General features: G+C 37.3%; 1 protein-coding gene across 4 annotated transcripts in view; it reads right to left on the reverse strand.

The window, feature by feature from the left end:
- The window catches only part of ZNF143 (zinc finger protein 143), a 38045-nt gene that overhangs the window by 13039 nt on the left and 6961 nt on the right, over positions 1-18045 (reverse strand). Inside the window, exons 2-10 of one of the 4 annotated variants that reach the window (XM_085580092.1) lie at positions 15214-15427; positions 12836-12954; positions 11954-12046; positions 11412-11495; positions 11105-11185; positions 9935-10131; positions 6014-6088; positions 1850-1969; positions 816-891 (exon numbers count right to left, since the gene is read on the reverse strand). In XM_085580092.1, coding sequence (XP_085436218.1) covers positions 816-891; positions 1850-1969; positions 6014-6088; positions 9935-10131; positions 11105-11185; positions 11412-11495; positions 11954-12046; positions 12836-12947 — 838 coding nt within the window. In that variant the 5' untranslated portion in view covers positions 12948-12954; positions 15214-15427. Of the gene's footprint in view, positions 1-815; positions 892-1849; positions 1970-6013; positions 6089-9934; positions 10132-11104; positions 11186-11411; positions 11496-11953; positions 12047-12823; positions 12955-15213; positions 15428-18045 lie in introns of all 4 variants that reach the window. The other 3 variants (XM_085580091.1, XM_021529477.4, XM_021529476.4) reach the window with 3 other exon arrangements.

The following is an 18045-nucleotide window of genomic DNA, read 5'->3' on the forward strand; positions in this document are numbered from 1 at the left end:
AAAAGAAGAATATTTAATTACATAGTTTTGAAATCTCTTTACAAACACTATGCAATTAAACTTAGGTGCAACCCTTTAAAAGTGTGGTTGTTTACCTTTTGACTTTTTGCATCAGTATTTATTTTGCTCATTTCTATCCAAAGCAATTGTAGCAAATGTATTAGATTAGATGAAGCTATTTCACAAATACCTTATTTAAAAAAAAACAGAGCCTAACTTCTCTATGCATGATACTAATTTACATTCCAAGTAAAAGAATGAAATTTGAAACAAGTTTTGCTCTTCCCCTTTCTTCCATGTTTCATTCTTATTAATTGTATTTTGCACAATCAAATTCAATCTCAGGGAGAGCATCATTATGAGCAGAATAACCTGTACAAATGGAGAGTTCACTTAATGACAGATGTCACTCTGATAGAAATTCAATAAAGAACACTTAAACCAGCATCTTCCATAAAAGTTCCTTTCAAATTTAGACCAGAAGATCAGGAATCTGCCCCTAGCCTACAGGTTCAGCTTTCTATTATCGCCTCATTTAACTTTTGCTATTAGTTTAATGGTAAGAAATGCCTATTTTTTAACATTTAGTTTGACTGTAGATGACAGATGAAGAGGGAAGTGTTGAGTGCTTCACCTCCTACCCCCTTCAATAAGAGTTAAATCCTCTGTCCTTTCTATTGCTACATTAGCTTAAAAAGAGACTTTTTTCCCCACTCATCCCAACCAACTTAGTAGTGAAAAAAGGCAATATTAAAACTTACTTTATTCACAGACAAACACTAACAAGCAGGAGGAGCTAGTCTGCACAAGAGTACCTGTTGCAAAGGCTTTGCCACATCCAGGATGTTCACACTGGTATGGTCTGTCTCCTGTGTGAGACCTTTCATGCACCTGTTGACATCCATACATTGACTTAATGAAATGCTGTATCTGGTTACTTCAGCAGAGAAACAGTTCATTCTCAAAGCCAACATATTTTATTTATCTTACCAAGATTCACACTGAAGTGTCTGTTTATATCAGTGATGAAAAAATAATGAAATATGGTGACAATATTTTCCCTAAAACTAAAGATGTCTCTTTGCAAGGTCTAACCTGATCCTGTCAGTCAGTTTGGCACGAAACACTGCTGTAAGTACATGCAGAGTTGCTGTCATACACTACATTAAAGACAGGAGGTAAATATGCCTCAGAGTCCACTCTCTATCTGATTTTTGACTCTACTGAATGCTTCCAATGATGCTCTTGTATCGCATGAAACCTCTACAGCAAGGACATCATTTTAGCAAGTAACTCAAAGCCAGCCACTCACTGACTCCTGTGGTCAGAGACAAAGCAGCACTGTGAGCAGGTTACCTCATCAGCAAGGGATTGTGCCAGCCTCAGCTGGAACGTGAGCAGCCCTATACCATTTACCATTCAGTAATTCCTTTACATAATTTACAAAAAGGAAGAGAATTAAGAGGTTGCCATCTGTGAAGAAAAGATGGGCCAGATTTTCACTTTGAATTTTTCAAGAGTCTCACTTTGTACTATGATGGTATTTTGAAATATTTCAAAATCTGGAATTTTTGCATGATCATACATGTAAAGTTAATAAAGCAAATGCTGGATTCCAGAATTTCTGTGACATTGCTGGTGGGAACAACCTCACCATGCTGGCAATATAGCAGCTGAACATGATCCCAGAACATTAAGTAAACTCAGCTGAGCGCCACCAATTACTGTAAAATCAATTCAAAACAGCCCCATTGCAACTGGCTCCCTCTCAATTTCTATTACTTTTAACCACATCTTTCCAAGAAGATCATATCTACAAAGTAGCAAAGCACATTTTACATCTCATCACCTTAAGATGATGAGCTGTTGTGTACAGTTTTCCACAGCCATCATAATCACAGCGAAAGGCTTTCTCTCCAGTCTGTTGAGATTTTGCAGTCACTCTTGTTCCATGTCCTTGCAAGACAATCTTAAGTGGAAGAGAAAAAGAATTTTAAAAACCCCAACCACATACTAAAAAAAACCAAAATGGATCAGAGAAGTTACACACTTCATTTTGCTATCAAGCCAGAGCTGATTCTGACAGTTTCTTTTGTTTCTCTTTGCTTTGCTATGCCATGTATTTCCGAGTCCTCAATAAATAAACTAAAAATAAATAACTGAAAATCATGATGGAAACTGTAAAATATGTTTACTTGTACCTAGCAAATATAAAAACTTGCAGTAAATAGTCAAATAACAAAGACAAATTATTTATAATCACAGTGGTAAAATGACCAAATTAGTAGACAGACAAGTGTTAGATTATATCTGAGGTGCTAGATCTGTTCCTAAGAGAAATTAGTTATAAATCAGACCACCTTCAAATATAAGTTCATGGAAAGGCCAAACATTAATTAAATATCTCTAGAATGAGCATTTTTTAAAAATGAAGGAGAGCATTTTGCACTTTGTCTGCCTTGCATGTATTTTGATCACGCTAATTGGAGCATTGTAAGTTAGGTTCTACTCTCCCGTGTGGCATGACAACAGAAAAATGTACAGCACAGTTTGAGGAGGCACCTGAAACCCCTTGTACAGGCTCCTTCATACACTGATATGCAAGAAACTTGAAAAAAACCTGACCTTCATACAGACACAACACAGAGGCAGCAGCCCAAACATCAGCACTTCCATACAGCTCTGTGCAAAGCAATCAAGACTGTTTTATACAGTCTATCCTTTCAAATCATCCCCCTTTTGTTACAGATCCCATTCTATTCCAAACTGTCAAAAGAACATTTCACAGGATAGATAAGGAGAAAATACTCTCAGCATAAAATAGTGTCAGCTGCAGCAGGTTGCTCACAGCCATATCCAAATGGGTTCTGACTATCTCTAAGGATGGAGGCTCCTGGAGTCTGCTTCCAAAGTTCACATTCTCAACATCTTTTGGCAACTGAGGTTCTGCAAAGTGGCTCACTTTGCTCAGTAACCTGCTCAGATTGCCTGTTGCCATCTCTGAACTCCAGAAAGCTCCTCATGTGCCCTTTTGTGATGCCCTTCTGCAGACACTGAGGATGTTAAAATTCCCCATGAGGATGTGAGCCTGTGAGCACGAGGCTTGCTCCTGTTATCTGAAGAAGGCTTCATCATCACCTTGTGTACAGTCACCACCTCAGACCCACACTGGTCTGAGCCACCTCCCATGCCAAAGCCCTGTGCAGTCCTGCAGCTCCCACTGCCCTCCTTCCCCACGTGGCCCTTTTAAAGAGCCTGGATCCATCACCACAGCACTTCAGCCATCTGAGCCCTCACACCACAGCTCCCTACACCACAGACACTGCAGCCCTGCAACAGCACACAGACCTTTGTTTCCTCTTTCAGAGAAATCACTAACACCTTTCCTACAGATTCTTCAAGAGGATGGAATAACCCATTACCTTCAGACTGTTTGTAAGACTAAAAAAGAAAAGTTCAATACAAAGTTTTTAATCGGCTGAAATGTTCATATCCATCACTTCAGAAAATCTCTGGAGCCACAGAGAAAAACAACCTCCTGGATCAAGAAACCATTACTGATACTCTTGTTTAACCTAGGACAGCATGAATCACAGAAACCACTTCAGTACATTAAGGATCATGAAGAATACACTTGGTTGAGCACCTGTACTGAAGCACTAATTTTTTTTTTTCTATCAGTAAACCTACTACTATCTATTTGTATCAGTAACCTATTACTATTTCTTTGTTGTTCCAGCATATAAAAATATTCATATAAAAATATGTGTATACTTGCTAAGTTTTGCCATAAAGCTCAAGTATGCCAAAGCTGAAAAGAAAATGAAAACAATTCTGTAATGTGCTAATACCTGCAAAGAAATAACCAGCCATAATCCTACCAATATTAAGATGGATACAAAAACTGGGGAGGAAGCACCTTTCTAACAGTATGGAACTTACTGAGAGGAACTGTGTATTTCAAATATTTTTAAACAGAATTAATAAATAAATAAAATTTAACCTCCTTATTTTTTAAGAGATCACAAATGCATCCTGATCTCAGAGAGGTAACACAGGAGAAAAACAAAGACCTTGGATCAGATTTTTCTACTGCACACATAAAAGCAGAATCATATAACTGGAGTGTGTATTATGAACAGATGGGTAGACAGGTTTGAAAGGAAATAGTGAGATATCCATTTGGGCACACAGACTCTTTTGTTTTCCCATGTAGAAATCACAAAGAGGTTTTATGCTTTTTTTCTTTGCTGAAACACCTAACTAACCACATGCAAGTCTGAGTGACTGCTTAGCAGTGTGACATCTGTTCTGTTCCCTGTGGACTTAAAAAGTTTATAAATATACACCTATTTAATTCTACATCTAAATATAAGACTATTTTATATATTATATATTAATACATGTGAATACAGAATGAGTTACAAGTAGATATCTACTTAAATCAAGCTTTAAGAATTAGTTGTATTTTCATACAGAACTGATAGCTGTGGGCCCCTTCAACTGAAGGCCAACTGTAATCACCTTATAAGGGTCAGAATTTGAGACTAAGCCTCACTACCTTTTTGAAATATCAGATCTTGTTTTGTTTGGACCATGCAGTGATCCATAAGATTGGCACATTTCCATACGGCACATATGTTACCATATATGTATAAGATAAAACCACCACATTCAGTTTCCTTTGGGGCTGAGGCCAAAATCAACATTTAGGTGGATACTGATTACACGTAATTTTGCCTAATAGGTTCTTACTTCAGGTAAAACCAACAACGATTTTATCTTACTCTTCCTTGAATTTTGCCTTTCATTGGAGTTGTATCCCTATTCCAGCATACAAGTGCAAATCCTCTGAATTTCTTAATTTCATTTTCTGGAACATGGTCCAGTACACTAACTAATGCAAGTATTAGTTAATTCTCTCCTTCCACAGTCATTCCACACAGGCAAAGGTAAAGTGTCTGCAGCTTTAAATATTGTGGGATCTAACTTGTAAAACATTAAAAATAGAAAATCTGATCTAACTGTGAGAGGTGAGTCTATAATTATTCCTTTCACAGATGATGCATTTTGATCTTGGAAGAAGACATCTTTCCTCCTTGTCTACTTCATTATTTCTTAAATTAAGCAAAAAGGAGGAAAGGTTTGCCCAGAGAAGCCCCATTCTCAATGCAATGACTTTTCCATTTTTGATTTTGTCATCTGAACATGTGAGCATACAGAAAGTTTTTGTATTATTTTAGGGTTAAGCCCAGAACACATTTTTCTTTGTCTTTTCCTTTAATAAAATACATTATAATGCAAAATACCATTCTCCTTACATAATTTTATGGATCCTAGGGAAAAAAGCTTGAGACTTAGTAAATTAAACCTGTATTTTCCATTACCCTTTGAACTTTTAAATTAATCTTCTAACATTTAAAGGTTTTTACATTTCTGTGTAGCAACAATATGGATCCAGAAGAAGAAATTGAAGTATTTTTCTGTTCTTTAAGCATTCTCTAGGAACAATACTCTTAACTACTGATTACTTATAAAACCTGCTATAAAGGTCAGGGACCCTAACAGGGCAAGTGGAATCAAAATAAGTTATTAAAGAGATAACAGTTCCAGACCTATTCCTGGAGTTGTCTCTCCTAGAAGAATTTTATTAACTGAGACAGCATTTTTCTGCTTTAAATACTATTAAAACTCAGCCCCTTCTCTGGAAAGAACTTCTGAAATATTTACACTCTTATTGAAGAAATACTCAGGTCAGCTTGAAAAATCTTAGAAAGCTAACATATTTTTTAATTACCTTTTAACAGGAAAACCCCCTAGACAACAGTAAGTATTAGATCTTTTACAACTCTTATGACATGATCTTGTACAGAGTGAGATACTATAATCTACAGTTTCTGAAAGGTAGAAGCAAACCACAGTTCATGGCTACAGAACTCCCTATCATGCACTTTGCTGGGCAGAAAAGACAAAAGAAATAAATATATTTAATTATTTTGTATTAAGTACATACCTGCATTTTTTTATCTTGTTCATTTTCACCTATAATTCCTGTGCTACTAACACTGTCATTTCCATCAATAGACACCTGAAAAACAAAGTTGAAATGGGAAAAACATTTACATCAGTTATTTTTATTCATCTGAGAAACAGAGGGTTACAGACAGTTCCTGGGGGTTTATTATTTCATAGCTCTCTAGCTCCCTCTTGGAACATGATTATCCCATAGTACAGGAACTTACATAAAAATCACCACTTGCAACACCTGCATTACAGAACAGGCCAAGTGAACATAGCAAAGTTGTTTTATAACAAGCTAGGAAAGACTGCAAGAACTGCAAGAACTAAGGATGTTATATTAATAGACTTAATAAACTAATAAAATTAACAATACTGAGTTCTGACAAAAAAAATCCAAACATTTAATTTTATAATAAAGAAACCTCTCTCACTCCTTGTTAAGTAGAATGCACTTGTTTCAAACAGTACAACTGCTTTTTGAATCAAAATACCTAAGACAATGTGTTACATCTCAATTTGAACAAGTCAAATTACAACTAAGCAAGGACTTGGGTATTGCTACATAGGTTTGCTTTTAAAGACAGTCTCCAGAAGGAGAAAGGTATTGCTGTTTCCAAAGAGCTCATAAAAATATTTTAAATACTATTAGATGCTAATGTGAAATTTTTATTTAAATAAAAATGTAATTACCCAGTTTACAAAAAAAAGCACCCCAAACTGTCACAAGCATCAGCTCAAATAACAGCATGTTACTGGTCACTACATAAAGAATTAAAGTGTACTTTGCATAGTTTCCCATTCCTGAATTGTCTCTTTATTAACCACAGGCATTCACAATACTTTCTACATCCACTGTATTCAAGGCTGAACCTGATTCACCTAAGCCTAGTCTAAGTGATTTTATTCTTCTCTAAAACAGTTTGGCAGGATTCCTCGCTCCCAAGAGCCACAGCAGGCCCCTGGGATCACTGGTGGTTGTGTAAAGCACCTTGCCCAAAGCACCAGCCCCCAGCAGTTTGCTTAGAGACTGGCATGAACTCATCCCACAAGAGCTTTTCACACTCTCTATAAATTAAACAATTTACTTTTGGGAACTTTGAGCTAAAACAGTAATAAGGAAAGTGCCCAAGCAGAGGCAAATTTGTATTACAAATAAGATTGAAAAGAGTGTCAGAAAACAGGTAATTTTGGGGTGTTTGTTTTGACAGGGAAACATTAGCTATTTGGGGACCTTCTCCCTCAAAATTTTTAAAGGAAGGCAGAAGAATCTGCACAGAAAGGAGACTGGAATTACTTCATCCTGAACTTCCTGTTATTGATAGAGAGAACTGCTGACATAAAATTAAAACTTGTTTCGAATTAGAACAGATTAAAATTTATTTCCAATTAGAACTACTGGAAACAAATTATCCCAACAGAAGGTGTGTGCATGTGTTGAGGCATGCACAAATCCCAGTTACTGTGCTTTGCCAGCAGCTGTGATGGCACAGAAAAGCAGCTTATGGGAGGAAAGTATGTGGTGTAACCTCTTCATCATTTCATCACCTATTCTCACTTCACTGAGAGCAATAACCTTTTCTCCTTGCTTGCTTTAGGAGGATGGTGGCATTGACTCAGCCCAAAGTTAGAGGATTCAAGTTAAGTCTGCATGTACTTTGCATGTTGTGCAAAGTGGTACTTTTCCTGCCTCAAGGAGAAGTGAAGGACAATGAAAAGTGTACATGCTCCACCACTTCCACTGAGCTTCTGGGTAGTCTGCTTGGACCTCTTTGTGTGAACTCTGTTATATTCTACACTGATCTTGGGCACCCCACTGATCTTTCTGCTTTCTGCCTGTTGCATAGGACAGGGAAACAAAGAAGAACCACCACTCTCCAAACTCACCTTTTTTATCTTTGCCCTTTAAGTTTCACAAAGAAAGCCTTAAAAGAACCAAACTAAAAAAGACACCCAAATTTAAACTTCTCTTTTGCAGTATTGTATGAATTCTGGAAGGATTCCAGGGCAGATCTTTGAGCTCCTCCTAAAATACTCTCCTTTATGCTAAAGAAAGATTTAGTCTGCCTTTAAATAAAAACACAAGAACACCTACTTTGAGTCAAACTAAAGGCCATAGTACTGCACCATTTCATTTCTAACAGCAGACAGTAGCAGATGCTGGAGAACACCAAACAAACAGGCCAAGCATGTAGTGGTGCATACCCTATAATATTCAGCCAACCTCCAAGCAATTTGTGGCTTATGAACTTCCTGAACAAGAAGTCACAATAGCCATGGACACATTTTTCTTCCATGAATTAATCTAATTACTCCTTGAATCCAAGGTCACATTAGTGTCCACAATATCCTACAAGCAGTGCTTAACTTTAAGCTGTTTGAAAAAGCATCTTCATTCTTCTTGAACCCATCACATATGAGTTTCACCTGGTGTTTCCCAGTTCTGAAACTGGTGCAGCCAATGACAAGGCACTACTCTTCTTTGGGTTACTTAAAATTTTATAAAATCCTATCATATACTTACCACATGTATTTAATTTCTTCCTGTACCTTTCTCAAGGTGTTGGAAACACCAGCTATGAAAAGCGTACCTTGCCTCACTAAATGTGCATGAACATGGAGAGGAATCACAAAACCACATTCCTTCTTTTAAGAGAAATCCAGGGTTCTGACCACTGAGCTGATATTTGGTTTTGAACATAAACGAGGGGTAGTGCTTGGAAACTCATTTGAACTGACTGTCCCCTAAAGGTTCCAGCAGTACCATTCAGAATAAGGCACTGACATGAAAGCTTAAAGAAAACAATTTTACCTAAACAAACACACAAATGCACTGCAGAAAACAAATTCACATTACAGAATTAAAAAACCCATATTGAGTTAAATAGGATGAAAATGTAAATTTATTTGCATTTCTTCTGTTTCTTTGTCACCTTCTCAAAACTGGAACTTACAGAAATTATTATTAATATAGCTGCTGGTTAAGAAGGGCAAAGTTGTGACTGATTTAATCTAAATTAAATAGTACCCGTGGAATGTAGAAAAGCATGTGATTACAGCTCAACTAACACCTTTTATTTCATGAAGCGTTAAAGCACAGCATCACAACACAATCTCACTGCCTGTCTTAGGATCTCTCAATTCTAACAGACAGAAGCATAATGGAAAGAACAGTGAATAAGCTATTTAATTATCCTAACTGGCCTCCCAAATTTTGACAACTCTTGGTGACATTAAGAGGACAGACTTTAAAATATATTCTGCTCTTTCTCCAGAGCAATACAAGTACTGATGGCAATTATCCAGCAACTGGGACACTGCTTAACTACAGAGTCATGGAAGTTGCATCACCCATTACCATACTTACATCATGCTTTACAGAAATCCAGTAAAGTGAACAATATGAATTTTGTGATCCTACTGCATTTTTACTATTGAAAATATGGATCAAACAAATTTTTTTCTGAACTGTCTGATTGTCTTTTCTACACTTCATACCATGCCCTTGTTCACTACACTGGCCATATTCTTCACATTCAGGAAAAAAATTAATCCAACAATACTGCCTGAACAAGAATAATTCAGCTTTGTTCTTCTTTCCAAACAGTGCCCTTTAAGAGACTCCTTTGCAATGCTATAGGACAGAGAAGATTATCATTTGGTTGTCTAAATGGCTTTCTAAATCATACTCCAGTTCAGTGTTGAATCTTTTCTCCTTTTTATGCAACACTATGCACCAGGGCTGCTCATGACAGTGAAGCACTGTCATGACAATTTGGTGTTCTCTCTTCTAGGAGTCTGAGACTCTCCCAGTTAAAATTTCAGTTCCTAAACAACAATTGCCTTGTTGTTTAATATATAATATTAATTATATACATTAAAACATGATGGATAGAGCAAATGCCTTGCAGAGTACCTTGGCTGCATATTGCTCCAAAGCACTGATGGTGTCAGGGTCGATGGCAGCATCTCCTGTGTGCAGTCCTGCCACTGTGCCATCAGCCTGGATGGCCAAAATGGTGTCTGACTGTGGCATCTGCACCGTGTGGTGGATGTAGGCAGTGGTCCCATCCTCCAGCTGCACAGCTTGCAGAGCACTCTGGTCATAACTGTCTGAGGAATGATATTGCAGAGTGTTAGGATTCTGAAAGGAGCAGCAGTATGTTACATGAGAAATTGCTGCTTCCAGGACATGTCTCCTGAAGTCATAGACACACATATGAAACATATGGGAAATACAACCACTAGTATATGAGAAATAGAAACACTTAAAATAATACTATGAATAACACATGAATTTGTTTTCAAGACAACACCTCCTATAGTTTTATTTCTACACTTACAAAGGTACAAAAAATTTTATATTGATCTAGCTTTATTTACAAAGGAAATCAGGAACACAAATACGCTTTCCATTTCAAATCCTCTTATAATAAAATGAAAATAATATAGGAGATCTATTGATATCATTACTTCAGGTTCTAGAATTCCTAGATCTCAGATTATAAGAAGAGAATCATGCAAATATACAACAGAAACACAAAATACAAAACTAATTGAAAAAAAATCTATATTACATTCCTCTTATTATTGTTGGTGGTAAAATGTAATTGTCACACTGGTTTAAACAGACTTGAAATATATACTTGATCACCTTTTCCAGAGAAGTGGTATTGTTTCCAAGACTAGTGTCATCATCTTCTGCAGAAACAGAAGTTATCATCTAGAATAACTACATTTGCATTCTTGACTGTCACATTTTTTGCCCTACTACCTAAAGATATAAACTCACTTTAATGTGATCCTGGGCTAAAGAAACAGTGAAATACACTGGGTTTGATTACATTTATAACTCTTAGATGAAGCCCAAGTCAAGAACTGAAACAGTCTCATTTCAACAATTTTCAGATGTCAAAATTAAAGCAAGAAGTAATTAACACTGGGAATCCCATTAAGATTATGTTTTTTAGAGTATGCTGTTAAATACTGCTGAAGTATTTTACAAAATACTCTCTAAAAAGTGTCCAACACTGGACAGTGTCTGCTGGACACTGAGGTAACAAATCCCACTTGCCAGAAGAGTTACCTTTTGAGGTGTGATGAATAAAAGCTGTAGTTCCATCTTCCAGCTGAACCGCCTGTCCATCTTCCAGACGCAGGCTCTCCCCTGCTCAGGAGGAACAATTACAGCACTTCAGCAAGAGTTCAAAGAGTCCTTAGATGGAAAGATTAAACACTAAATACCCAGGATTACAAAATACCCAAGATCTCGTCATGATTATTTCCATTAAAATAAGAAATCAAGCTCTTATCATAATGACTGTTAATTACTTAATAGCAATATTTATCAGTAATACATTATTTTATAATATTATTTGTATTATTCCACTCACTGCTTTTAGGCATAGGTACATGTTGAACATAAGCAGCAGAACCATCTTCTAATTGTATCACTTGGCCATCCATCAATTTACCATCTGAAATATACAGAATATTTTTAAGAATTCTAATTATGTAACATATCACAGTTTTAATACACAGTTGATAATTTATAGATTAACATAAATAAAATAAAATATTAACAATAAATAATGTTTGGTAAATAGAAAGCACAGTGTGACCGTACAGAGCTTTTAAAATTCTGGGATTACAAAACCAGAAAAGGTCAGCTGTCCTATCTGTTAGGCAGAATGTTGATATCTGGGTTTGACCCATAAAGATCTCTTCACTTTTGTTTGACTTATGTTCTGAATTTCATTTTTGCATCTTATTAGTAGCAAAACCAAAACATTTCTTTTATAGTATTACCATAACTTCCCACTGGAATTGGAACTTCAGAAACATTGTACAGCTTTTGCCTGACTTTACAATGCAAAGAGAGAGTTAGAAAGGGAATACCACTTCGGTAGCCACCAGTTTGCAGTCCTCTGCCTACCTTTAGAATTGTGCTGTATGTAAGCAGTGGAGCCATCAGCCAGGGTAACTGCTTGCAAACTCACACCTTCCATGTTTTCCAAGTTGTCACCATCTGTCAGGGAAAAGTTCACCTTCACTATAACCAGCATGGAACCCTAGCAATCTCAGCTGAAAGACTTCCATAAGTTATTACATCCCCTCAAAGCACATTGCTTTGACAAATAAGAAGAGCAAGTTGCTCTCACTTGCTTTCTAAGCCTGGGACACGTACTAGAGTCAGATACTCTAGATTTTGCTCTGTAAACATGACAGCTAAATGTTATTTTCCTTAACTAAAAAAAATAGTGTCACTGAATAAATAACTACAAAGCTGAGGTTTTAGGAGAACTGTGAATTAAATCACCAGAGCCAACAGTGAAATAACAACACACATATTGAAAATTTTGTTTTCTACAAACTACTTGTCATTAATACAAGTAATTTGTAGATTTAGATTAAAATGCAGATTTAGGAAAGAGTTTGTAATCATGTAAAATCGTAACAAAGATGCCAGGAAACACCAAGTTTAAGCCAATTTCAAGTCATAAATCTATTTTAAAACTCAACTTGCTTAATACATACTTAGATATCAACTGAGTTTACAAAGTATAAAACAGTAAGACTATACAGAGAATAAAGTCAAATTTTATATTTAATGTATTTTTGGTACATTTACACTTCTACTATCTTAATTAAAAATTAATTTTCATCCAGAATTAAATTACTGAATTAAATCAATCTCAATTAACTGTTTTCTGTTGCACTTTTAATTCAGAATACACAACATGAATTTTAGTGTTTTATCTGAGTTTCAAAGAGAAAAGACATAATAATGTAGAAGTATTTTAACCTGAAGGGTCACCTTGCACAGCAACAGCTTCTGTTAGACACAGAGTGACGTGCTGGGCCTCCATTCCTCCTCCAGAAAATTCCGTCATTCCCTGAGAGTCTCGATTTATCTGAGCTAATAACATTGTCTACCTAGAAAAAAGTATTCAAAAACCAGAAAATTGAAATACAGAACCAGTACTACATAATCCCTGTTTAATGTGATTTTTATACAGCTGCTACAAATATTTTATGCTATGTTTTCTATAAAATAGATGCAAAAAATGATTGATTTATCTGGAAAATACTTTGAAGGAATAAGAGTTATCTGAAATAGATAAGTATTTAACTTTATTTAACAACTAATTTAGACATTAAGTACTTCAGGTAGCAGTTATTTATATAAAGTGCATCAACCACATTTAAATTTCAGTTAAACATAAGTAATGTAACCAATATACAAAGACTAGTGGTGGTAATACCTGTTTGTCCCCAGAATTGAAATAAAGCTGACAATTCACCCATAGTCACGCATGACAACAGTAGGGCTTTATCTGTATAAATCAAAGATCTCTCCAGTGGCAGTAAGAGGTTTAAGAACAATGACACACTGCAAAAGTCTAACTGAACAATTCAAATACTTGCCTAGATTTTCCAGAAAGGTTTCTGTTTAAACAAAAACCAACCAACCAAAACAAAACAATCTGTCCTTTAAAATAATGAAGTATCCCACGATAAAATTTGTTAATTAGACAAAAGGCCAGTGATTAGGGAGTGACTGCTGTATCTCATAGAACCAGATAGAGCCATCCCTTTGCATACTCACATTTTTACCCAGGCATGTTTTAATATGGGAGATCACATCACAGTTTTTAATCCTAGTGTGGTTCTATGACCTGCTGGTTTATAATTCAAGGCTGAGAAGAATAATCTAGTGGGTTTAATTTATTTATGAGTACCTTTATAAATATATTTAGCTATTTTTATCTCTACAGTCCACAAATCTGTTCTTGAATAAGCAATTCGTCAACACCCTCAAAGACCATTGAGAAAATTGTACTTTTCTCAAAACTAAGGAGAACAAAATTAGACCATAGAGGTACTCCAGTGTGCCTTCAGTATTTAAAAAAGTTGCCACACTAATTTAGTAGTTGAAAATTATACCCAAGCAGTATTTTCCAAATACATCCAAGTGTATACACAATACTTTGCACACACTTGGATGTATACATCCAATACTTTTTCCTAGAGCTGCAGGCTCAGTTTTTATTTCCAGTTAATGGAACAGATACAGATTAACAAAGGAAGTGGAAAGCAAGGGTACCTTTGGCAAAGTTTTAAACCCTCCTGTATTTTTCATATGTTAGATTGAAGATCATACAAAACCCCCTAAATTATTACTAATGATCAGTGCATAATTCTATAAGAAATATGCCTTCCAAGATTAATGTCCTCATAATTTCTCTCTGGAACATTAAGGAAATTAAAATACTGGTTTGCAATAAGGTATCTGAACCTTGAACAACTGGCATAAAAAAGATACAATGAAGAGAGAAACCAAAATACAATTTAAAATAAATGGGTGTGAGGGGATTTTTTTTGGGATCCAAGAGAAGACAGGTAATTCTTGCCAACATGCTTTTCAGGAAAAGGAGCTTTTACAGAAAATTAGGCCTCTAAAAGAGATGTAATACACATGAAAAGGAGAAGCCATCCAGACTAAATTGCATTTATATAGATGTCTCTGAAGAAAATTAAATAGGAAAATTTGTTTGGATGCTATAATCTAAGAGATAAAGAATTGTATGAGGATATAGGAGATCCTGAGTTCAACTTCTTCCTCTGCCATGTCCATGACTGTGAGTTTGGAAAAGTAGTTTCTTTTCCTACCACTCATTTATCATCCCCCATCTCAAAATAGGCAGAAAACTTTTACATAGGAAGCAGTTTGCTCACAAACAAAAAATCAGTCATGATGTAGCCACAGAGTCAGCCTAAGCAGGCTGAAGCAAAGCAGCCCGGCATTCATGTACTCTGCAGCAAATAAGATTAAAGAACTGTTGCAGCTTAAAAAAAAAACCCAACAAAACAAAACAAACCACCACCAACAAATCTAGCAACAAAAGGAGTTTTATCCAGCCCCGTTTGCAAGGGCTGCTTTTCTGGAGGTGCTACCAGCTTGTAGCAAGTTAACTATTTCTGGTACTATATGCTAGTGGTACCCAGAGGCTGGCTCTCCTCTGACTGCTAACAGAGGTCTGTATTGGCAGCATTTTCCATGCTCAGTTTTCAGGACACCTCATGGAAGCAGGCTGCAAAACAGCTACACCATTGCACACAGCAGAGAAGAAAGGCTTCACAAGACAAGTGTTTACTGGAACTAGAGAGTGAAACAATTCCAGCAGAGTGCACCTCAAAGGCCTTTCAGCTCGGGTCTACTCGAGGAGTATTCCCTCTCTTAGACAAAGTGTCTTTGGAGATCCCCAGCACCTTTAATACCATCTTCCTTCCTGCAGAACTCATGGCTCTTCTCCCACCTTTGGGCAGCAGCGAGGAAGCCAGTCCATGCAGACAGCTGCAGAGTTCTGAGAGTCAGAGCAGAACGAATGGCTTCAGGGCTGAGTAGCTACTTTGGAAGAGAAATAAATCTCATGCCAGATACATTCAAGGGCTGCAGGAGCAATAGTATTTGTTTAAATTGTTTCACAGTGTTTGTTACTGTAACATGGCTGTCCACTCACACACTGAAAACAGTTGAACAGAACTGCTGCACAGAGCAATGGCTACAACTTTGCTCTCTTCCAGAGGATCTGGACAATCATACAACCTCACATAAGAACCCAGCAACAATGCAGCCTATTCCTCCCAGTTCCAGCTCCTTTCAATGGTCACTTCCAGCATATCCTTTTCTCAATCCTCTGTCCTTCCACTAAGTTCCTTAGCCCCAGCTCCATCCCTTCTCCTTGTACCAATTTTCTTCTTCAGTCCTATCGCCATACTAAATTTTCAGGACATGCCTCTTCCCAACCATAATCCCATCCTTCTTGTCAGAATAATATAAAATACTTCCATGCCCACACCAACTCCTTCTGCAACCAGTCTCCAAGCCTTCTCTTGCTGCTGCTCTGTTTATGACCCCCTCACACCCTTCCTTCCTCTCTGTGTCACCAGTTCATGTTCAGACCCACCTTGGAACTACATCTCCCACCAGAGGCTGGAACACTGGGCTCCTCCCAACCACCAGCCCCAGCTTTCACTCCCTCTGCAGGGACACAGCAGCTTTGCTCTGCCACTCTGTTGTGCAGGGAAGAGAGCCCTCAGCCAAAAGGGGATGTGCTGCTCCCTGCCAGGCTCTCCTCTTTCTCCCCACTGGAGAACACTGACTAGCCAGACAGGGCTGGGAAGATGCAGGAAGGAAGGATGCAGAGTCGGCCTGTATTGCAGAGAAAAGGGTCAATCCATCAGAGATAATGATGCCACAGTGTCACTTGGTAGGAGTGATCAAATACAGGAACAAATTGCCAAGACAGGTAAGGACTCTCCATCCTTGTAGAGGTTTGAAACAACTTCACACAGCCCTGGGCAAATGAGACTTGCTTTCATCAAGCCTGAACCAGAGAACTTCCGAAAGTCCTTCTAACTTAATTTGCTCTCTGGTAATCATTTCAATAATGCATACATCCACAACAGCATCACCTTGCTGTTCATGTATCATCCACCCTGCAAATATACTCTAACATTTTTTGCTTTGCTTTTTCAAAACCAGTTGGTTTTCATCAAACTCAAATCTCTTCCTTGCCTCTACTTCAGTCACTTCCTTCAATTTCCATCAAATTTGTCTCCATAATTTTTTCCATCTAAATCTCACCAGCTTCTTTCCCTAATCCATATAATTGCTTTTATTCCCCTGCATTTGCATCAGTAAGCTTTTTTCTTTAAATCTGTCTGCCAGGAGTTTTGTCAATAAAAATCTAGGAGAGACTTCCTTTACCCACTTCAAATATTGCAGCTCATTTGTTAAAAGCAGCTGAAAGTAACTATTTTTAGGAAAAAGCCAGGAACCCTGGGGTGGAGCCTACATAGCAGCTCGGCAAGATTGACACACGTGGATTCTGCTTCATCTCAAGAGCTGTCTCACAGAAAAGACCAGCCCAGGCTCAGTCACGAAGTATTCACTGAAGTGAAAACTTGAGAGTTGACTTTGTGAACTCTCGCAAATCTTCACAGATCATACGCAAGTTGCAACTGTCAATTTCCACAGGCACATCAATGACGATATCTGGGCAGACTTGCACAAGGACAGTAACGGATCTTGCATTCCTGAAATGATTAGTCACCAAAACATGTCTATGGTATCCATGCAGAGAAAATGTTACCATTCTTTTAGATGGTTCCAACACTTCTCACAAAAAATCAGCCTGAGGCAAAAAAAATTTTAACAGAAAATCTCTGAACTGGTGTGACCACAGGCAGCCACCCCCCCTCTAGCACTGATCTCTTGAACAGCCATCCAGCAGGACCACAGAGGTGCAAGCTCTTATTAAAAAAAAACAAAACACACAAAACAAAAAACCAAAAACAAACCAACCACCACCCCCTGCAAATTATCTGAACAGAAAAAAATACTCCCAGACACACATTAAATTCTGAACACTTGGAAATCAAAGGCATGTGAGAGGGGAAAGGATGGTTAAAAATAAAAGATTTTTTTCATTAAGAGTTCATCAAGTTACCTATCTAGAGAGTACCTCCTGTTGTTTTTCCTCCACTAACACTCAAACAAATAGAATTTTCTGAGTGCTATCACTTGTTTTGGAGAAAAGATGCAATGTTAGAAGAAAGGTTTTTTTGTAAACTCAATCTAGCAACTGGAAACAGGAATCTCCACTAAAAACTAGGAATCAAGCAACTAAAAAACAGCAGGTGGGATTTAGGCAACTGAGAAGCAAGGGAAGAGCTGGCAAAGGGCATGGCTGCTCTGGAGCAGAAAGGGGGTTTGGGGCACTTGGCAACTCCAGCGGCTGAGAGGACAGAATGAGGAGAGCCCAGTGGGGCTGGAAAATAGCAGGAATTCCTCATTTAAAGAATAACTGTACTGCTGGACAAAGGAAAATTCCTGCAGTGACAGTAGCAGAAACTCCCTAGAGAGACAAAGATGATGCTTCGAGGATGATTAATGGGAAATGGAATAAAGTTTGTAATAGCAGGCACAGAAGAAAATTTACTGTTACAAAACACAAACTT

Source organism: Lonchura striata, chromosome 5, assembly GCF_050655825.1.
Source record: "Lonchura striata isolate lonStrDom1 chromosome 5, ASM5065582v1, whole genome shotgun sequence".
NCBI lineage: Eukaryota > Metazoa > Chordata > Aves > Passeriformes > Estrildidae > Lonchura > Lonchura striata.